The following is a 22,459-nucleotide window of genomic DNA, read 5'->3' on the forward strand; positions in this document are numbered from 1 at the left end:
CTGTATTTTGGGTCTTTTAACCGCTCACACCAGCATTTAAACACAAATTTGTTCTCAAGTGGAATCCCTGTGATCAGTGGATCCGCCGCTTTAGTTCCACTTTGGTTTCTCTGACGCTGCAATTTGATTAGCGGATCGATGGAAATCATTAACATAGTAATTGACAGTAAAAATAATTGACAGCGGCGACTTATCAACTCTGCAGGCAGATGATAAACGTGTCACCAAACGTGTCCTAAAATTGTCACTGGAGAGCCGAAGAAGACGAGCATCGATCATCAGGACCAAAGGGAGGAGGAAACACGTCAATCTTATGGAAGACGTATGGAATCAAACCAAAAATCGAACCTGAACGACGTGATAAATGTTGCTTTTTAAATGTGGAGATGGAGGCTGGGCAGCTTCATAAAACTTTAGGAACTTAATCGGGAAATTTACATTAAGAAGGAAAGTTTCCAAACTGCGACGTTTGACAGATAATTTGGAGAGAAAATGACATGATAGATTTTAGATGAAACTTGTCGTATTTAAATGCAGGAATTAACGTTTCCTCTCGTCCACACTTTCCTTCCTCATCTTGCAATAAGACTTTCCAATTTGTCCGCCCACCGACTTGAGCGACCGTCTTCACTTTGAGCGGGAGGAGTATTTTTTTGATCCGGGGGGGTTCCAGGAGAGTGAGGTCAGGACCCCATCGGGGCCCCCGGGGGCCCACGGAGCCGCTGGCTCGTCTCTGCAGCAGATGAGGCGATCAGCGGGGTGTGAAATGACCGCGGTGATTGCTCCGAGACCCCCCCTCCCCCCCCACTCCATCTCATTGTTAAAGGTACAGTCAGCCAAAGGAAAACTAGTGGAAAAGGAGTTTATTCAGTGTTCCAGCTCTCTGTGTTTATCAGATAATGTGCATATATAACTTATTGTAAGTTATTGTAAGATAAAAAGCCTCAGAGTGGGTGTGTCTGTGTTTGATTGACAACCACTTGGCAGGCTCAGCCTCCCATTCAAGTCGACATGTTGTTGGTATTAAAGTATTAAAGAACACCGCAGCATCTCACCAGAGAAGGGACCTTTGCAGGCACAATAAGACGTGTATTTTTTATGCATTTAAAAGATGCAAAGCTAACGTGTCTGTTGTTTTTATTCTGGAAACAAGTCCTCCAACTTTCGGGGGAGAACTATAAGCACCTTGACCTCTTAATGCAAAGACGTGAAGAAACCAAAACAATGAGAATATTTTGATTCACAGAGCAGATGTTGGGGACTATTTTCGGCAGGGTATGAATCCACAGGTGGTGCTCCGGTGAGCAGGACGGCATTTTGTGGGACTACACGCGTGTGTTGCTGGTGGTGAACATGTCGGCAGCACTGAGCTCTGGGACAGGAGATATCAGGCAAACGGCACTCATGATAATAATTATGTTCTGAATTCTCAATTAAGATTTTCTCAAAGCCTCATTCACAACCTCTTCATGCACTGGCGGCTACGTCTTGATAGCATCGTGGTAAGTAGCTGATAAATGCTTTTAAATCTCTGCTCCAGGATTAAAAACCGACGGATTACGTTTTGATCAAGTCAAACAACAAATTCAGAGCTTTTTGAACCTCCAGCTGAAGTGACAAACATTGAGACTTTTATTTTTCAACAGCCAAAACAGTCCAGGGGCCTCATTTATAAAACCTTGCGTAGGATTTGCGCCAGAAGTGGTGTACGGATGAAACGTAGGACGTGCGTACGCACCGAAATATTCAGACTTATAAAACCGTGCGCACGCACGTCCTACGCAGTTTTCCCTTAATAAATCACAATCACTTCTAAATGCAGCGCAGCTTTTGCGGCTTCATGTCACGCCCATAGTTGCCCATATATAGTCTGTGGAACGCCCACAAATTAACATTCATCGATTGCGAAATCATGATAAACAGGAGAACGAAGAAACGTAACTTTGAAGTGGAAATGATCATTGGGAGGTGGAAAGGAGAAGTCTAATGCTCTTTGGAGGGCACAGTGTGGACATCACTAATGCCAAAAAGGCACTCGAGTGGCAAAAGGTTGCAGAGCAACGCTGCAGCCTCACAACCTCGGACCGGCCGAGATGAAGAAAAAATGGTCTGACATCAAAGTGGATGTAAAAAAAGCGTTTAGCGCACCATCGCCAAAGTGTGTCTGCCCCGGGGGGGAGAGGGGACACCGGAGCTGTCCCCTCCTGATGAGAGACTGGCGGCAAGGATCGGGGATCGGGAACAGGGTCTGGGCCAACATCAGCGTCAGGGGGGTCGAGGCACGTTTGGAAGCTGTGCCACATTATGTAGCACATGCCAGCATGGTTTTGCACACCTTTTCAGGAGTAAACAATAATCTCCCTCCAGTGCAGTCGAGGCAGCGCCATCTGCCCTTAAACAGGCCGATGGTGCGCTGCACTACAGCGCGAATCCTTCCATGTGCCACGTCTTCTAAGAGCGCAAGATCAGCCATTTCGCGTCATTACGCATTGTGGCGGCATCGTGGCATTTTATTACCGTCCATTTGATTGCATCTGGCAAGCAACAGCTGTGTTTTGGGGATGAATTGCATAACATGTCCATATTATCGCAGAACATATTTCACTTTTCTTTTTGAAAATGTGTTCATTTGTATTTGTTTGTTTTACGCTGCAGATCGATCAAACTGGTGTTCGTGTTATTTATGAGAGGAAGTATTGGCATTTCTTTTACACAACAGTCTAGTTTTACACACTTTCACACACGTTTGCGTGTTTCTTGCATTTGCCGACGGTTCTCATTTCACCCGTTTTTGTGCGTACGCATGGGTCCGAGCTTCCGTGAAGGACCGCACATTTTTCCGTCAAGTTTGCTTTTTATCAATACCAATTATTGCGTAGAGAGCGGCGTACGCCTTCTTTTGTGCGTACGCAACGTTTATAAATGAGGCCCCAGATCTTCACTGGAAAGGGTCCAGATGTGGAGGCCATCGCCAGGCCATCCGGACCGACCGGGAGACCCGGCAGCTTCATCCAATCACGTCTGACGACGACCCAGGGACGAGAGCTGGGGGGCAAAGAGCAGGTTTTTCATTTTGTGCTGAGATGCCGCTGCCTTTCCTCCTCCCTCCTTTCCTCCGACGGCCTGTTCAGGAAATCATCTCCTTTTTCGTTCAATAATCTCGTCGCGTGGCTCCTCGGCGCACCGAGGGCGACGAGAAGGCCGAAGGGCCGGCGCCCACCATCAGCGGCGGATGAGATGGGCGGAGGTGGCTGATTTTCATTAAGATGGACTCCGGAGCGCTTGTCTTGTTAGCGGGTCGTTAGGCTCTCGGAGGCCGACAGATGGGCTGAACAGGAAGCAGGGGAGCAGGAGGAAGGTAATTGCGCTCGGGAGCGACCACTCGGGTGGCCCGATCCGCCACGCAGCGTCCTTGATTGGTTAATTAGCGCGTTGTCAATCAGCCCCCCTTCCGGCGGCTCGCTCTCACAGCACTTAAAAAGGTGAGAGAGTGTTTCTAATGAAGCCTGAAACCTTCACGCTCGTTATGGCTGCGATGGAAATGAAGGGCTCGGGCTGAATGGAGGAGCAACACACAAACACGCAGCGACGGGGAGTCCGGGTCCAGGGATGTTATTGGATAGTTTACAAAAGACAGAGTGCTTCATTTATGTATTTTTGTAAGAACAAATGTCGAGAGGGCCTGAGGGAGGCCGCCTGGCGACAACAAAACAAATGAAAACAATGCCAGTTTTTCATCAGGCGCCTTCTCAGCCGGCTCAGGGCCCGCTCACAAGCGTGGCCCCCTTCTGAGGATTGTGCTGCTCAGAAAGGGTGAAGAGAAATGATACTGTGAAATATCTGCCCCTCGTCTCCGTCGCCTGGTGCCGCGTCATGTATCAGCGTCTTCTTGTTGATCTCTTATCTCACGCTATTAATAAACAAACATCAGAAGGAACGTGTTCATTGTTTGCTCTGTTCGCTTCCTGTCTACCTCCAGCTCTGTGTGCAGGATTAAACAACACTCCGAGTGCCTTAAATACAACAATTACTAAACTATCTACCACCAACGCCGCCGCCGGCCTTCCCGTTACCAGACAGCAACAAAAAAACAATTGTCTTTATTTACGTTCTATATGTATGTGGTGAGGAATTGGCATTTACTCTACTAATGTAATTTAATTTAATAAAATAAGGAATAAGGATTTCTTCTATTATACGACCTATTCTACTTCAACATTCAATACATTTAATTAATAATGATAAAGAATATAATTAACATCTACATAATGATGTGGTAATGTTAATAACACCTGCTGCAACTTTAATGAACCAACAATTATAATTTAGTGATATGTATATTATTCTGAAATGGGCCATTCTGCATATGATACTTTTACTTTTGGCCCCTTTGAACATTTGATGCCAAAACGTTTGTATTTTTGTTAACTTAAGTTATCAACTTAGCAGCAATGCTAACCACCACCACGCTCACTCCGAGGTGTAGGAGGTGGACAAAATAATGAAGACGTCTCTTTAATGAGCCGATCCGAAGGAAATGTGTTTATTTATGAGTTAATTACCGCTCCATGCTTTGGATTATCATGGTCAACATCAAAGACATTTCACACCCCAGAGACCCCGAGTGGGTGTGTATGTGTGTGCGTGTGTGTGTGCATATGCGTGTGTGTGGTCGAGCTCGGGACGCCTGAAATATCTGCTGCTAATGAGAGGAACCGTGTTGAGTCATCAGCGGGATATTCACGAGATGCGAGGCGGAGAGGACTGGACCCGCGGGGATGCTGGGGCCCCGGCTGCCCTCACTTAACCCCAACGTCCTCCTTTCTGCTGCTCATCTCATCGCAGCAATATTTCTGCCTCAAACGTCCAGGACGCGGTTCTCAAATGTTTAAGCGTCAGTCAGGTGTGAAAGCCACTACTGGGGGTTCTCTGTAGGAGGTTTTTTATTTAATACGCTGGCTGTAAACATAATTTGGGCACTCATAAGATCTGTGTTGATCACGTGGCCATTTGCGGAACTGCAGTTTTTAAGCACTTTTGCAGTGGGTTTATATTTTTTTGCGCTTAATGGAAATGCGCTTATTATGTTGTTTTATATCGTGGTCTGCAGGCGGATGCTTGCAGGTGATCCACTTCAGAACACGATCGCTCCTTCTTGTCTCGTCTCGGAGGAACAGGAAGAACGTGCAGATCTGGGCCTCCATAAACCATAAACATACACTGGATCTCACTCAGCCCCCCAGCTGTTGCCTTGGGAACAGATGTGTTTATAACCGGAAGGAGGGAGGTGGAGGGTGAACACTCGTGTTTCCTCTTCCTTTCAGCATGTCAGCTGTTTCACGGGCAGGACGGCGGCGCCACCTGGTGGCCTCTCGGATGTTAGGGAAGGTTTTGTGTGGCATGTTAAATTAAACAGGAGAAAAAAGACGAGTGTAACATTTGAAGTAATAAAACCAGGACAGATGGAATCAGTGATTCAATAACATATTTTAATTTTTCAGTGTTTTAGTATAAAATCCCATCAGCCTGCTGTCGGCTGGTTTGCGCTCCCGTCGGCTATAACTGTGGTTTATCCCAGAGAATCAGCTAAAGTACCAAAACTATTTACACACAACATTCACATCCAAAAGGGGCCAAACAAAACAGGAAGTCTACCCATTGCTACCCTGCCAAAATAAAACAAACACTATCACCTCACCTCAGATTTAATGCTAAAATACTCAAAGTAAAAAACAGACAAGAGGGAGGGGTGGGGGGGGGGGGGTGGGGTTACTCTACGCGTGGGTGCCCGTGGTATCTCATTACAATACTCTCTATAAAGTAATGCATATACATTTTCTGCTTTACAATAAATTAGTACAGGCACGTTCTCAGACGACTGAAGATTCTGTGAACTCATCACTGAAACAACTCAACTGTGAAGGAGAAGGACGACACACGAGTGGGCAGCCGATTTGGTTTTTGGTTTCGGTGTGAATGATGCACTTTAGGCATATTATACTTAGAGAGCATCTATATAGATTTTATATAAATATGTACAAAAAAGGAAAAAAACAAATAGCCCAGTAAAAACATTCCGGTAAAAAAAAAAAAAAATGACACACAAACAATTAATGCCAGAGAAGAAAGATTCCAAAGCTTGAGAACTCAATAAGTTACAAAAACAGTTTTTTTTTTTTAAAGAGCTGAACTTTAAAATAAAAAGGTCAATACAGTATGTATGATTTGTTTTCTCTGTGTAGAGATAGCACCAGCTGATCATCGTATAAATATCTGAAGACCGAGTACCGGGACAAACTGAGGGAGTGAATAAATTAGTGTCAGGCCTTGTACAGGAGTATTTACAGGAGCTGCTGCAGTCGCACACACACACACACACACACACACACACACACACACACACACACACACACACACACACACACACACACACACACACTGATGGACACTTTCATGGCAGTGAGATTGTTGCAGCAGTCTTGCAGCACATTTTGAAGGAGGTCAGAGGTCAAATCCGACACATTCAACAGGTTTAAACCTGTCATTTTTCAGTCCTCACAGCCCAGGTACGTTTTTCCCCACTTATGTCTCAACGTTTCACACCAGCTAACTGAGTTGTTGTCGTTGCATAGCTCTTTGACAAAAACAAGATGGACGTCATCGGCTACAGAATTTGGGGGGTGGTGGGGGTTCCAGTTTGCAGGACATGGTAAACATGTGCATTTCTGTGCGTATGAGACGGAGTGTCTCAGCTTGTGAATGTGAAAAAGAAGGCTGAGAGGAGAGAAAGGAGGGTGAGAGTGATGATGGAGGACTTCAGAGGGGGCGTGGGGGTGTGCCTGTGTGTTTTCAGTCCGAGGTGCCGGCCTCTCCGCCCACGCGGTCCCGGTGCTTCATGGCCCGCTCGAAGGCGAGCCGCACAGTTTTTCGGAGGCAGGAGGAGCGAGCCTCCTCCAGCTTGGTTTTGTCGAGCGCCCGGTTGATCCCGCAGGGAGCCATCTTGGATCTAGGAAGCCATTGCCTGAGGAGGAGAGAGGGAGTGGACCAGAAGTCAAACGGGTTAACATTGAAGGACACACTCGTCTTCCCCCAGACGGCTACGGTCAAGTGATTCCAATGTTCCATAAACAAACCCCCTCTGGTGGACCAGATGTTTGGGTGTTTTTGTTTCGTTGCTATGCTTTTTTTAAAGGAAAAAGACTGAAGCTTTTAAAGACTCTTAATGGAGAAGTTTATTCTTTATTCCACTCCGGTGACTTCCTCACCAGCTGCGCTTGCTGTCGAAGAAGTGGACGAGGAAGAGTTTCTCTGCGGACCTGAACTGCATCCGCTCTCCGGCTCTGAGGACGTCCGGTGGCGGAGGCGGCTGGGGAAGCTCCGCCCCTTTGTGCTGACCCCCCGTCCTCCGCGTTCTGGGGTCCGTGATCTGTGACGGCCACAAAAAAAAAAAAAAAAAAAAATGGAATGGAGGCCGAGTGAAGCTGCAGGTCTCACTGTAACAGGGGTGCGTGGAGCCATTCCTCCAGAAGACACGCCCCCCTCGCCTCCTCCTCCCAACTCAAAGAGACAAGCATGCACAGGCGAGTGGAGCCGGAGACGCTCGGAGCACAGAAACACCGACAAGATGTCAGAGACGCGGGCACAAATCACGAGCTACGGCACGCACAATGGCAGACATGTAATGAGACACAAAGAGGGGTGGAGGGGTGTGTGTTTGTGTGTAGGGGGGGCTAGCTAGCACTCACTCACCAGGGCGGGGTAGGAGGGATATCCACTACATTTAGCCCAAACTAGTTTAAGAGGCTCCAGAACAAACGGAGGAGTGGCGAAGGGTTTCCACACCTCTACAGGAACAACGATAAGCAGGTTATGAGCTATTCAGTGCAAGCACACACACACACACACACACACACACACTTTTTAAAGAACTCAAGATGAGTTGCATACACACACACACACACACACACACACACACATATATATGTATGTATATATATATATATACACAATACATATTTAAGCCACGATGACGTTAATCCCAAAGCAGATTAATGCTTAGCTTGTTTTTCTCCTCGATGTACTCGGCTGGGTTCCTTATCGTATCGAGGCGAAAGGTCCAGACACAGAACGACGATCCTCTGAGGCTCACGCTCATACTGTGTGGTCTCAGCTCTAAAGTCGTTCTCTTCTGCTTATTGTGCCAAACACATCCGACTGGTGATGAGGAGGAGGAGCTAGCGGCTAGCTGGTTAGTGAGTGGCTCCTCCCCCTGGTCGGCGCCGACCCGTCACTTCCAAAGAGAAGCTGAACTACAGCCGTCAGCGCTGAGCTTTCATTCCAAGAGACTCGTTTGGGACGGACACCTTTTCTTTTTTTACAGAGTGAGACTTCCTCTCTACTGCAACAAGTCACATGCTGTGTTTTGCTTATTTAGCTTGTGTAAAACACTTTCAGATTCAGTAGCTTTATTGTGTATTTTGTGAAGTACTTTATTTCTTATGTTACTACTTATGTTAAAACAAAGACAATTAGCCACAGAACCCACAGAAGGAGACAGACTTCCCTTCACCACACCGGCTCCCTCACAGGTTTCCTGTTCCTCGTTCACCGCTTCCTTTTACGGATGAGACTTGAACCTTTGAGTCCCCTGACAACTTTATGGAGGACCTCAGAACCCCCCACCCCAAGTTGAGTGAATAAAAGGGGAGAGCTGACCTGGACTTCGACACAGACGACGGCGCTCTGCTCACCTGACGGCGTCTTGGAGGCTTTGGCGAGCTCCCCGTTCTCCACGCTGGTCACCGGGGCGCTGTGGTCGTCCACGGTGCTCCGCCGGGCCGCCGGCAAGCTCCCTCTACCCCCTTTAGAAATGATGACGGTGCTGGAGGAGACGGGGGAGAGCTGGATGAGACTTAAATAAATCACAGGACAAACCTGGAGGAGGAACACAGAAGTCCTCCTTCACCATTTCTGCTGATTCTACGATAAAATAATTCCTTTTCGACCACTTTTTGTTTTGTTGCAATACTTAACGAGCCTTTGATCTCACGATGGCTCAATACACCGTTCGGTCTTCCATGGTCGGATTGTTATTGCCGCTCCACAGCTTTGATCGGACTTCCTTTCTGGGAACACCGACCGACCAATGAGTGCAGGGGGGAGGCGACATGAGCTTTGTTTAAAGTTCACCTGAGGGGTATTTAGAAGCTTTACTTAAAGTCTTCTCAGCTTGTGTGAACTACAGACCTTTTCTAGACATTTTACCAAAATAAAACGGATCCATTAAGAATCAAAGTGCTGACTCATTCTTTGGGTTCGTTGGACTCAGTTCTCATATCTTATTAAGTACACGGTGCGAGTCGGAGCACGCCAAAGATGAACTCATCTGGTTAAGGTGAGTTCATGTGTTGACACATTTCTTTCCCATCATGCCGCTGTGCTCCCAGTCTCAGAGATGAACTGGGTCACTTCTCCTCCTGCAACTCACCTCGTGCCGCAGAGGACGCTCCCGCTGGAAGAGATGCTTGACTCGGAGGCACAGCGGCGGCGAGGCTCCAGCAGGCGAGGGGACGGAGAGACACCCTCCTCCTCCTCCTCCACCACAAAACCGTTTGCCATTCCTGGAAGAGAACGTGTCACAGTGCCGTTTAGGGTTTGCACTCGGACCGCTCCAACGTCTTGTCAAACGTTTCAGTACCTGTGCCGAGGCGTTTTATCGGCGACTCCTCGTCCTCCTCCTCGCCGTCGCCACTGCTGCTGTGTCGCCTCTTCTTCGGCAGGAGCAGCGTCTCCAACCGAGGGATCACCACTGACAGGAAGGTTTTGGCGCCCAGGGAAGGCGGCGCCGGGGTGGACGCCTCTGGGCTCTTCAGTGGTTTCTGGGGGCTGGTGCCCTTGGACTTGCGGAAGAGGACGTGGTTCCGCCGGTTGCAGGCGGCAGCGTTGGAGAGTGGCGGCTCGGGGGCGAGCCCGTCGAGCGCTGAGGTAGACATGTCGTTGTGCAGCTCCGAGAGAGAACGATCCGCGCTGGCTTTGGCCGCCTTCTGAGGGGGCGGCGGCTCCGAGGCGTCAATCCGCGACAGCAAGGTCAACAGCTCTAACGTTTGGGGAGGCCGAGGCGGCTCCTGTGGCGGCATGCGGGGCTCCGCCGGGGATTTGGGAGCTGCTTCCTCTGGGGGGGTGCCGCTGGGCTCCGGCGGCGGCTTCCGGGGGGGCTGCCTGAGGCTCATCTCGCTGCGGACCTCCGTGATGGTCTTCTTGAGCAGTTTGAGCCTCTTGCTGCGCGACGGGCTGTGCTTCATGGCCGTGCTCAGGTCCAACTTCTCCAGCAGCTCCCTCAGCTGCTCCTCCAGGGGGGTCAGCTGCCGGTACGCGGGGGTCAGCAGCCGGTCCACTGGGAGGGACAGATGATCACATGACATCGTCACACAGTTACCTCTAGCAGCGGATTTAGCAGCACTCAGTCCACCCGACTCACCGTCCTCCCAGCAGAAGGCGGGGGCCGCCCCCGGCTTCGGGGCCTCGGGCAGGTGCAGCCCGCTGGGGAAGTCAAAGCCGATTCTCTCGGCTTCCCGGCGAGCCCTGCGGAGGATGGCGCCCCCATGGTCCTGCATGCGCTGGGCGGCCCGGTAAAAGAAGGTGTCCTTGGCGTTGTACTTCATGCAGTTGAAGATGACGAGGTCGAAGTCGGCCTCAAACTCCTCCAGGCTCCTGTAGGCGTGGCCGTCGATGCGCTTCCTCATGGTGGAGAAGTCCATGGGGTCCTGGATGTGGTCCAGGTAGTCGGGCACCTGCGAGAGGCAGAGGGGACGTGTTCACTTCCACTACGGACATCGTTTGTCCTGTTTAATTCAAACGTGACGGCTGACCTCGCTTCGCAGGAAGCGGAACGACATGCCGGGTTTTATCACTTATCAGCAGAGACCGTTAAAAAAGCATTTAACACATTCTATGTTATGTGATTTCAATTAGGATTATTCAACGTTTCAGAGACAAAGCAAGCAGGTGCGGCGGACCTCCTTGGCGCTGACGGGATGGGCGAAGATGCTGTACTGGTCCTTCTCCTGCAGCTGGCTGAGCACGGCCCGCAGCAGGATGTTGAAGGGCGTCAGCTGGACCTCCAGTGCCGACTGCTGCAGCTTCATCTGACGGGAGAACACGCACACAACAAATGTCACTAAAGCAGCTTCGCCACTGAAACTTGAAATCTGAGAGGTTTCTTATGCTGTAAGCATCAACAGAACCTTGAAAAAAGTGACTTGTTTGATTTAATTGGCCGGCGGATGGAAATGAAAAACAACCCTACCTCCTCCCTCTTCAGCTTCTCTCTCTTCCGGATGAGCTCCAGCAGCAGGCGTGCTCGCTCCAGGTCGTGCCGCAGGCGGTGCCACTCCTTCAGTTGCTCTTTCAGCGCCTGGTTGGTCTCCGCGCGGTCCTGCAGAAGAACGCGCACACTTTGTGGTAAACGGGCCGACGTCAGAGGAGGAGGCCGGCGCGCCGCTGGGTCGGCACTGACCGTCTGCTTGACCTTGGGGGGCTGGGGGTGGGCCTGCAGCCGGCGGATGAGTGGCACGTTGTTCCTCGACTGCCTCTTCTGCACCCAGTAGCTCAGCACCCGCTCCACAAACACGCGCTTCCTCTGCACCGCCACCTGGTTCAGGATGGTGTCAAAACTGAACCCCGGGGAGGCGGAGGGAGATATGAATCCATTAATACGGGTCATTTCAGAGGAGTTAGCCTGAGCAGGAAGCAGGAACTTCTGCTTCAGGCTTATGGATTTGTGTTACCGATATTAATTACATGTTATTAATATTATTCAACAAATATTAATAAAGTGTTTAAACTAGACCGGCCTTTACTGATGTTCCTCTGTCTGAACATCATACATACACGTTACTTAGGACCCGAGTGGCACTGGGCGAGAAAACACTAATAATGTGAGAGAGATGCATTCTGGAGTCTTGTTTCTCCCTGCCTACCTTGAGATGGTGATGCTGGGCCCGGGGCTGGCGGGGGCCTCGGCCTCTGGTTCCGGGTCGCCCCTCTTGCTCTTCTTCCTGGCCCAGCCTTTGGCCCGGGACTTCCCCCTCTTGTCGGCCCTCTTGAGACACGCTCCGTTCTTGGCGTGCGGCTCCTCGTAGATGCCGAGCGGCCGGCGGTCGCAGCCCTCGGGCGTGTGGCCGCAGCAGTAGGCGGTCTTCTTCACGGAGAAGGAGGCGCCGCCGGATAGCGTCACCTCCCTGACAGGCTCCATCTTCATGTACAGGCCCGCCCTCTGGGCACAGCTGACGTGGAAGGCGGCGTAGCAGTTGATCTTGTCGCACTGGATGCACGCCCCGGCGCCCTTCTCCTTGCACAGGTAGCAGGTGAGCTTCCAGCGCGCCAGCGGGATGTTGCGCAAGCCGTCGATGGGCTCGATGAAGACCGTGTCGGAGAAGCCCACCTCAGGCACCCACAGCGCGCACGCCACGTGGCCCCAGCGGTCGTCGTCGGTCTTCTTCAGGGCGCCGCCCCGGTTGGGGCAGAAGACGCAGTCGGCGGGCCGCGCCGGACACTGCAGGCAGTGGCGGCACAGCCACTGGCCCTCGGGGACGTACGGCACGCCGTAGCACTCCTGGTGCACGGCGATGTTGCACGAGTCGCAGAAGAGGATGACGTTGCTGTCGGCGCCGTCTCCGTCCATGCACACGCAGCACACGGCGTCCTCGTCCACCAGCGAGCGCAAGTCGCTCTGGCCCCGCGTGGCGGCGTGCGACTCCTTCTCGAAGCGGTCCATGAGGAACTCGAACAGGTTGAAGGACACCTGGCTGACGCCCTCGCTCCGCCTCTTCTCGTTGACGATCTCCAGCCAGGCGTAGTCCTCCTCGTCCATGTCGTACTCCACCTCCTCGTCCAGCTCCTCCGACGTCCTCTCTGTGTACTTGTAGTACGCCACCGGCCTCTTGGGCACCACCGGCAGGTTGTACTCCACAGTCCTGACCTTGGGCTCCAGCAGGCCGCCGGTGCCAGTGTGCGCGGCCGTGAGCGCGGCGTTCTTCTTCTGCTGGCTGTTTTTGAGGCGCACGGAGCGCACCAGGACCTGCTGGGGCTTCTCGTTGTTCTCCTTGTTGCTGTTGCACTCCATGATCTCCTGGGCCGTGGGGTCGTCGTCGCCGATGACGTCCATCTTGTCGTAGATGCTGAGGCGGTGCATGCGGCCGTCCACCTCCAGCTCCACGATGCGCTGGGCCTGCGCGTACGTCAGCGTCTCCCGGTTGGCCGACGGCTTGATGGGCGAGGAGTCCCTCTTCAGCACCGCGGGGCGGTGATGTCGACTTTTCTTCTTCATGCCGTAGAGACCCTGAGGGGACGAGTGAGACAACACTGTCAAATGCGTTAAGTCGGGGAAGCAGTGATCAATGAGGGTGCCCTTTAACCATTTTAAAGAACAACATATTTTCACTGCGGTTTAACATCAGGCAATGCGTACACGTTGAGCTTCATTCCTGATAATGTACAAATATTTCAACAACAAAAAAATAACTGGTTTAACGTTTTGTCCAAAATAAATAAAATAAAAGACAACAGCACTTAGATTTAATAATATTCTGTTTGGACTGTGGAATATTGTATCCCTAAAATGTATGAGAAAAACAAAGTGTACGAATTTCCTGATTAAAATCACACATTTGATCAAAGACAAGACCGCTTTTTTAAACTCAAAAGCATTGCCATGTTTTAACTCACCAATTCAAACGCCAGCACTAACATCATTCATATGAATCGTTTGGACATGTGTGTTTTGAGGAAAAATGTCCTTTCTTTGCAGTTTTTTTTAATTTCTTCACTTCATCATTTGATGCGTTATTAGGCGTGTAGCTGCCAGGAAAATAAATAAAGTGGTTTGTTTTCATTTGCTTTTCCCAGATCCATTAGCAGGTTTACATTAATGCATGAAAAACTATTCTACGAACTACTATACAAACTTCTATTTTCACAAATATTTAAAAAATAGTCAAAATAATTTGCTGCTAAAGTTCTTTCTAACTCTGCTCTTTGCGCAACGACAGCGCGGCTATACTTCAAGGTGCAGCATGAAACGTGCGCGTGTGAGTGTGTGTGTGTGCGTGCGTGCGTGCAGCTTTAAACACGTGTGTGTGTGTGTGTGTGTGTGCGTGTCTGTGCAGCTTTAAACACGTGTGTGTGTGCGAGTGTCTGTGCAGCTTTAAACGTGTGTGTGTGTGTGCGCGCCTGTGCAGCTCTAGTCTTCGGTTGGGGGTAAACTGGGGGCGGGGGGACCAGCTGCCACTGCTATAACATCCCCCGGATGAATGGCGGAGAAGCACTGGGAGCCCCGCACGTCACTGGCGGACCCGGCTGTCAGCTCCGCCGGCCCGGCTGAAGCGTCCTGACGGCCTGTTAGAGAGAGACTAACGGCAGCTGCAGCTCGTTCGGTTTCTTTCGGTTGAATGGCGTGCGTGCGTGTTGCCCACTAGCTAACGGTGGCTGAACCGCAACATAGAGCCTCATTGTTAATCGAGCCGGCTTTAAAGCGACACACCGAACACGGGTCGGTTCCAGGAACGGGGTCCTCCTTTTAGACGGGCGGCCCTTCCGGCGGCCGGTTTCACGCGTTTGGACACTCCGTCCACCAACCGGGCTAACGTTAGCCTGCTAGCATTACACCTTAACTGAAGGGGGAGGAAATATGGCGACCAGCACAACAAGAAACTGCCTCGACAGGAAAGCGAGGCTTCCTCTCGGACCAGCGCGGGCCGGTTTCAGCTGTAAATCGGCCCGGGTTGCGAAGGTGCGATATTTAAAACGTGAGTGCAAAGTGGGGCTCAACTTACCGGGGGTATTTTCACGAATTCAGCTTGTAAAAACGGCAGCAATGGCGGTGCGGCCTGCGAAGCGAAGCGGCAGTTAAATCCACATCCAGTCCCCTCGTCCGGCCGCGGCTCGCGCTCAACCGACTCAAACCGGAGAAGGACCGACGAGTATCCAGGGCGACGGAGTCGGTTTCGAGGTGTTATCACTTTAATTAGGATCACTTGCAGGTCGAATGGGGCTGTTCGGAAGCGGCAGAGCTCAGCGGCTGCCCGAGCTTCTCTTCCCCAACAACAATGCGGTTGTGCGAGCCGTGCGTCGTGACGTCACCGCGTACGGACGTGATAAACGCGCTCCAGTTTGGTATGTCAAAGTTACTCAGGTACTGTAAATACGTTTTAAAAAAGTACTTCCCCTTTACTAGTATTTCGACGTAATTTAACTTTTTACTTCTCCTGCGCTACATCTAAATGGTAAAGTAAATATTGCACGTTTTAATCTGTCTGACAGCCAGAGCTGCCAACTTTTCAAAGAACCTTGGAGTGAGATTTTGTCGGGGGTGACCAAAATCTTGCCGCGCGCGCAGCCACACACGTTGGTGGCTCAAATATCAGGAAATTGGAATTCATTTGGCGTAGTACCCATGTTGTACCCTGCATTCTGGTGGTTTGTGGGGCCCAAAGTCTTGATACGGGCGGCCTACTGGAGATGGACAACATCCTGTGAAGCAAAGACATAGCTGAAGGTCCACCCCCAGGACATTTGGGTTTAAGTAGATGTTATTTCATGCATTCTGGATTTTTGGGTGGTATGCCTGAACTTATTCTGATTCATGTTCATCTCCTCATGACTTGTGGGGCCTTCTAGACTTGAGCTGGACATTCAACCAGAAAACTATTGCTGTGCCTCAATGACTGTCTATGTACCACAATATAGCTATATTGCCTAATAAAAAGACCTGTGTTAAGATTTGACCAATTTAGGTTGATTGACATTTGGATTACAATGGTATTCAACCAATTCTTAACTGAAAACTAACCTATATTGTTAATAATTGTATTCTTAAGAGCACTTAATGATTTATGTTCAGCAAAAAATGACAAGTTTAGTTAGGGAAAAATATTTTTCATTATCAAACAAAAAAGTGCAACAAATAAAGTGCTTAAAGTGCTTAAACAGTAGCCTTTCAAAGCAAAACAATGTATACACATAATATAAATACACATAAATAAAACAAAAATGAATTTTTGTTAAGAAGGAGATCAGAAGCTGGTTAGTAATTTATTTATTAAGCATTGTTTATTAAGGTTGCTCACAGTGAGCAATTCTATGATGTTTTGAGCATGCAGTATACCAAGAGGCTTGTTATGACAGCTTACATTCACCACTCAAAATCACACTCACAAACACAACTAATAATTTCTTTCCAGATTTAAAGCTTAAGAGAGTGAGTACTTAATTGAACCACATGTCATTAACGTACCTTAGTCTTTGCTCCTCCTGAGTGTCTGTTTGAAAACCTTCTTCTGTTGCTGACTTCGGGACTCTTCGGGGTAAATAGGATGTCTATGCAGCGAATAGGTTTACAGATGCGCTCCTTAGCGCCATCTATCGTCGGGTAGTTTGAAAAGGAACGAACGCGCTTCGGCCCAAAATCAGAATTTTTTTTTTTGCCGTGAGAAATTGGTTGTGTGGCGTGAGTGCGTGTGAAAACATGCAAAAGCGTGTGTCACACGGCGAAACCGTGAGAGTTGGTAGCTCTGCTGACAGCTTTATTTACCTCCCCAGACGACGCTTTCATCCCCTTCCAGTCCAGGTAAAACCAGATGTAAAATCCAGATGTGAAGTCTATTGTTTGATCAACTGAAGTGTTCCTTATGTGCTGACCATATTCTCCCACTTTAGGTAAACTGTTGGATCAGTTTGAAAATACATTGTCAAAGCCAAAAACAGGTTGTTCGCACAGGACAGGTGCTATGACCATGAGTTAATGGGATATGATACATTGATGTACATTCAATGTCAGGGTATAAAGGAGTTTAAAAAAGGAGTTTAATTAGAGCCATAGACATCTACCGTGGTAAATACAAAATGCTTAAAATACAAATCTTGTAAACCACGCACGTTTGTTCGCGAGATTTGAAGAGATTAATTTTAGTTTTAATTAAGTTTTAAAATGTTTACAGCGCCTCACGCCTAATACATAGAAGGATCTGTCACAAAAGAAAAAGGATATGTTTAGCTTAGTACAAAGCAGTGTTAATTTTGGCAGCTATTTTTGATTGTCTTGGTCTTTAGACGAAAAATGCATATTAGTTTGTCATTTTAATCCTTTAGTTTTAGTCGACGAAAACTAGACTAAAATGTAATTCATTTTAGTCACATTTAATAGCCATATTAAACTCCTTTTCTTCCCTTCTCAGGCCCAGGGACCCCCCGTGTTGTCTACAACTGCATAATAGTCTAGCTTGCAGTACTTGGTTGTCCATTAGACGTCCCTCCTAGGACAGCTCTATAGCAGGTCGGCAAACTTTCTGACTCGGGCCACAATGGGTTGTAAAATTTGACAGAGGAGCCGGGCCAAGAACAAATGGTTGAAGTGTTTGTATGAGCTGATATAAATGACATGTGAAAAATCATTACATGAAAGGATTTGGATTTTAACAAATAGCAAAGCATTTATTTGCAAGGCAATTTAACAAAGGTGTAACAACTTCATGAGGACCAGGGATCTAAACGCAACACTTTTTTGTCTTTGTTTACTTGCAATGCTTTTGACATGGCCACTGTAAACTTCATGGTCTTTTTTTTGTTTCCACTGTGAAATTCCTCGTCCCAACCAAAAAGACCCCTTAACGTCCTAAAATCGGTGCAATACATTATTTTCTTGGCTGCATCATAAACCAGCCATTCTAAACTGGACCCCCACTTTTCATTCAAGTCTTTTCTTTGTCTTTGTTCATTTGTTGGTTTCATGACCAGTTCTTCTCTCTTGTGTACTGCGGGTTTTCCTCCACCTGCTCTGTGCCGCCACGTCCTTCACCTGCACTGCGCAGTTCTATCAAAAGGATCCACCTGTCACGTGTGTGGCGCCTCTACGTTGCTTAGCAACAAGCGTACGGTGGCCGAGACGGTTTAACGGTCTTCTCACGATGTGGCGTGTGAACTATATTTGAAATGCGTGTGTCTCACGGTCAATGCGTGAGGCTTCATAACCTCCAATGACTTTATTATGTTAGGCGTGTTAACAGCCCCGAGCTGTTAAACGGGTCGTCATGTTTCTGAAGCAGCGCGACTTCAGCCTGCTAAGTCAGCTAAACCGAGACAGCTGAGCTAAACAAATGAAGCCACATTTAAACTCGCCGATGCGAGCGTTCTGGGTTTGTGGATGACGTCATCATGACGCGTTAATATCCGCCGTACTTTGTCTGTGTCTGTTAGCTGCGTGCGAATTTAGGGGGGAAAAAAGTATCGTGACTTCGTCAACCACCAACATGTTCGTCTCGTCAACGAAAGTTAGAATAGATTTAGTCAGTTTTTATTTAAGATAGTTTTCGTCTCGTCTTAGGTCATGGAAAAAAAGGTTAACAAATTTCTCGTCATAGTTTTCATCGACAATTAACATTGGTACAAAGGTAGCTAAAGGAAAAGACTAGCCATTCCCTCCCTCCCCCTGCTAAGTTAAACACATTGCTCTGACTGTTCCTTTGACGATGACTCGTCCGGTGAATCCGCCTCCTCTTGACTCTGGTTGGACGGAGCGTCTTCCCTGGACAGCAGGTTGTTTTTGCGCAGGTGGCAGGCCTGCTGGTATGGGGGCCGTATCGGCGGTTGGGTGGGGGGGGTGTATTGGTACGGTTTGTCAGCATTCAACTGAAGAGAGAGTCAGAGATAGTTCATGTGTAACAAAAGAAACATTGATTTACTAGATCATGAAATAAGAATCCTTTAAAATACCCATAATTCACCTTTAACCCCTGAAAACAATTATGGTTTAGTAAAATTGGTTAAAAAAAAAAAATTCTACTAAAATACCGGAAATAGAATTATAAATGGATAATTAGTCATTTATGATCTACAAAATTGGATAATTTGCATGGTTAAAATAAATAATGAATGAAATAACTATTCAAATAACATGACACAGCAGACCATGTTTCTGTTAATGGTACGGATAATCGCGACTCTCCTCACCTCCAGAGGATAAGTCCTGTCTGAGTCAAAAGCGCTGAGGTCACCGCACGCCAGGAAGGGAACGATGACGCGGTTCGGACCCTCCAGCTGGTTAAAGTCCACGTCTGAAGCACAGAATCCAGAATTAGGAGAACCAGGGCATATTATTCACTTTAGCATTCTTCTGTCAGTCAGTCACTACTACATGTGGCCACAGGGGTCACTGCTCAGCAAGTTCCTTTGGTGTCAATATATTGTATCTGTTTAAAAGGTCGTATTCCCTTTGACGTCCAATTTAAGGACAAACTTTTTATTTTTAGTAGTTCTCTATGAGTCTTTTAAAACCGATAAATTGGTCAGCAGAATCTCAAGTGACGAGCAGAAGTACTGTTTCTATCTTTTCCGGCTTGTGATTCTGAGACCAGTTGTGCTTTCCTGATCCACAATCAGAGATCCGGAGATGGACCACGCGGGCTGGTAGTTACCGTAGGAATGATCCAGCAGAGGGTTGGACATATTGGGGACGTAACCGTCAGGAGGAGAGTAATTCTGGCACACCACGAACGCCTCTGCACACAATCAGACGCACATCCGAAGCAGTTAGTCAGCAGATTGTATCCAGCATTCTGTGCAGTCCCAGTTCTGTAAACGGTAGGGCTGCAACTAAAGATTATTTGAATAAATCAATAGATTATTTTTCCAAAGAAAAAAAAAAACTCATTAAGAATAGCTTTGATTTCCAACCCTTTATTGCTCTTTAAACACATTATAGAAAAATGAATTACCTGCACAACACTTTTACATTACATGTCATTTAGCTGGCATGTAATGTAATAATGGATTTCATCGATTTGTTGTTGCAGCCCTAGTAAACGGGTTTGTCTCAGTGATTGGTCAACAGGTAGAAGGTTCTCACCAATGCTGGAGTTCCTGCTGCTGCGAGGCTTGGCGCAGGTCACACCGCTGAAGAAGATCTTCAGCTGAGAGTACAACAGAGTCACATCCTTCCCCCGGAAGATCTGAACCAGAAGAGTTAAATTTTTATTTGACACTTGATCAAATTCCTGTTTTTTTTTTAAGTATATACGAGTTTAGCCGGCACTTGCTGCAGACACACCTGGTGGAGATCTTCCCTTCACTTGAGCTTTGTTTTGTTAATAAATCACGTGAACTGAACACTTGGACTCACCTTGGCCACAAAGGTCCCTCCAGGTTTCAGGACGTGAGTCGTGATGTTCAGAGCCTGAGAGACAAACAGGGTGTGAGAGGGACCATGTGGCCCGACCGGCAGATCCTAAAACATAAAAAACCTCTGCATACTCACGGCCAGCAGGAGCTGAGCCTGGATGTACTCGTCCACGTCGTGGAGCCCGGTTACTATGGAGACGGGACAGTAGAGTAAGTGCCAACGGGTGCAAGGAGAACCTTAAGAACAGAAAATAGGTCTCACCGTCCGGAGCGCCGTCACACACCACCAGGTCGGCCGGCTGACCCTCAAAGTGACGGATGATCTCCTGAGCCGTCGACACCTGGGAGGAGGAGACATGGGTCATGTGACACACCGACAAACTTCTCATCTCATTAAACTGGGTTGTGTTGGCGATATTTTGTTAAGTTCTACTGGTCCTTATGGGATCTGACGCCTCTCCAAAAACCAAACACGACCTCCTTCGGGCCTGTTGGGAAAACTCCCCAACTAGAATCTCCCCTTTTGAAGGAATGTGAACTAACAAAAAGAACCAACTACGAAGGTTTCAGGTTCTGTTTGTTAAAGATCAGAGTTGCATGTCTGCTCACCTTGGTGATGTCTCCCTGGATCTGGGTGACTCCTGGTAGGGGGGCCATGGCCTGCAGGTCCACCGCCACAATCTTCACCTCCTCCCCAGCGTCGCCCTTCCCCTCCTGCCCTCTGAGCGGAATAACAGAACAACAAGGGAGTTTGCTCCTGGAATCCACTTCACGTCTGTCAAAAGTGGGTTCAAGGTCAAGAATAAAAACAGCAAACCTGAGTTTCCGACTGAGGACCTGACTCCAGCTGCCGGGAGCCGCACACAGATCAACGGCTCTGGACACACCTAAGAGGAGGAGGAGGAGGAGAAGAAGACAAGACATACAAATCCGACATTTAGTAAGACAGAAGAGGACCAGAGGCAGTGGGCGGAGTCTGAAGCCCCTCCTCTCAGGTGCTCACCTGTGAACAGGTTGAACTCGAGGTCGAGCTGCAGCAGCTTGAAGGCACTCCTCGCTCTCCAGCCCTCTTCTTTGGCCAGGCGGTAATAAATGTCCCGCTTGTCTTTGGAGGAGCGACCCATTGTGACCTCTGACCCCTGTAATAAAAACAACCCACAAACACGCTATGATAAAGATTTTAGAAGACTTTTTACCATTCATTTGTTTTTCCAATTAATGTAAATTACTTATTTATTTTATAATTGACCAATGCAAATATCAGTCCCAACATAACCAAATACTTAACCTACACTTTTAACGAACACAGGTGATGGTCACCATCAGTCCACGTGTTTTAGCTACGAGGTTCTGCCGCTACTGTTATTTAACTAAAATAGTCCAAATCATTCATTCATTAGTGGCTGGAGTTTCGTTTGCTCTATATCGCCCGAATTTACCAGCGCATCTTAATGGATCCAAAATATATTTGGTCATCGTTTAGGAAACATTGTTAACGCGCATAGCCTGATTTTAACCACTTTTACAACGGGGTTTGGCGTGTTCCTAAAAACTGCCTATTTCACGGCTGCCACAGCGTCTTGTCTAACGTTAGATTAGTATTTCTCCCCGGGTTGAAAACATACACATTTATATAAAACAATACATGTTAAACAACAGCACCACATCGACTTTCGGCGCAAAAAGAACCGTTCCCAAACTGCGGTGCTTACCGATCACGTGTAGTTCCGGTGTTGACGATGGAAGGACCCCCACCGACAGCTGTTCCCCCGACGCGCCTGTTCAGAATTACGCTGCCCGTCACAAATATAAACGTTAAAATACCAAACATAATTGTATATTTTCTCCTTCAAACGTGTACTTCGATGACACACTTTCGTTTCGTTTTTCATTATTAAGTCCCAATTGTTTCCAGTATTCTATCGTACCAGCAGCGGCCACATGGTGTTGCTGCTGAACCAGAAAACTCCTCCAAGGGAAACATAGCAGGAAAATTAGAGAAACTGATTCAGGGTAGAAATTTTTTTTTATTGTTTCTTTAAAAAAAAAAAACGTTTATTTTAAACAAAAATAACGTGGATGGAAAAATCCCTAATGGCCAATTTGCTCTAAACGTACTTCAAACTAAAAGACCTAAATATCTATCGTGCTCATTTTGCTATGATATTGTAATTCGTATTGCATGTGTTCACGAGGTTTATTCTTCCTGTCGTCGAGTTAAAGGTTACATGACCCAATGTAGTCAAAGTCTGTTCAATTCTGCAATTAGATTTGACAGCTTTATTCAGCA

At 48.1% G+C, this 22,459-nt stretch overlaps 2 protein-coding genes and 1 long non-coding RNA gene across 13 annotated transcripts; 1 reads left to right on the forward strand and 2 right to left on the reverse strand.

The window, feature by feature from the left end:
• Window positions 1–5,468: 5,468 nt before the first annotated feature.
• On the reverse strand, window positions 5,469–15,319 carry LOC120809798 (bromodomain-containing protein 1). 9 transcript variants are annotated; one of them, XM_078083013.1, is made up of 12 exons: window positions 14,832–15,143; window positions 11,979–13,339; window positions 11,528–11,672; window positions 11,306–11,434; window positions 11,016–11,144; window positions 10,478–10,790; window positions 9,698–10,393; window positions 9,488–9,620; window positions 8,751–8,881; window positions 7,750–7,844; window positions 7,266–7,426; window positions 5,469–7,021 (listed from the first exon to the last, which is right to left on the reverse strand). In XM_078083013.1, exons 2-12 carry the CDS (start codon window positions 13,325–13,327, stop codon window positions 6,850–6,852), a joined length of 3,453 nt encoding a protein of 1,150 aa, XP_077939139.1. In that variant the 5' UTR covers window positions 13,328–13,339; window positions 14,832–15,143; the 3' UTR covers window positions 5,469–6,849. The 9 variants fall into 9 exon arrangements, 7 of the variants coding, with proteins under 7 accessions (XP_077939139.1, XP_040019808.2, XP_077939143.1 ...); XM_040163874.2 differs by having other exon boundaries at window positions 11,516–11,672; window positions 14,832–15,125; XR_013451202.1 differs by lacking the exon at window positions 7,750–7,844 and having other exon boundaries at window positions 8,751–9,189; window positions 11,516–11,672; window positions 14,832–15,319.
• On the forward strand, window positions 15,056–17,364 carry LOC144383770 (uncharacterized). The gene is made up of 3 exons (XR_013451204.1): window positions 15,056–15,190; window positions 16,597–16,624; window positions 17,232–17,364. It is a non-coding gene; the product is annotated as an uncharacterized LOC144383770 (long non-coding RNA).
• Window positions 17,365–17,460: 96 nt separating this feature from the next.
• ftsj1 (FtsJ RNA 2'-O-methyltransferase 1) lies at window positions 17,461–21,991 on the reverse strand. 3 transcript variants are annotated; one of them, XM_040163892.2, is made up of 11 exons: window positions 21,882–21,991; window positions 21,173–21,308; window positions 20,987–21,056; window positions 20,779–20,890; window positions 20,432–20,510; window positions 20,306–20,358; window positions 20,171–20,224; window positions 19,898–20,000; window positions 19,467–19,550; window positions 19,003–19,106; window positions 17,461–18,681 (listed from the first exon to the last, which is right to left on the reverse strand). In XM_040163892.2, the coding sequence occupies exons 2-11, from the start codon at window positions 21,291–21,293 to the stop codon at window positions 18,490–18,492; spliced, it is 972 nt and encodes a 323-aa protein (XP_040019826.2). In that variant the 5' UTR covers window positions 21,294–21,308; window positions 21,882–21,991; the 3' UTR covers window positions 17,461–18,489. The 3 variants fall into 3 exon arrangements, with proteins under 3 accessions (XP_040019826.2, XP_040019825.2, XP_040019827.2); XM_040163891.2 differs by having other exon boundaries at window positions 21,462–21,991; XM_040163893.2 differs by having other exon boundaries at window positions 21,832–21,935.
• Between the last annotated feature and the right edge of the window lie 468 nt (window positions 21,992–22,459).

This window comes from Gasterosteus aculeatus, chromosome X (genome assembly GCF_964276395.1).
Source record: "Gasterosteus aculeatus chromosome X, fGasAcu3.hap1.1, whole genome shotgun sequence".
NCBI lineage: Eukaryota > Metazoa > Chordata > Actinopteri > Perciformes > Gasterosteidae > Gasterosteus > Gasterosteus aculeatus.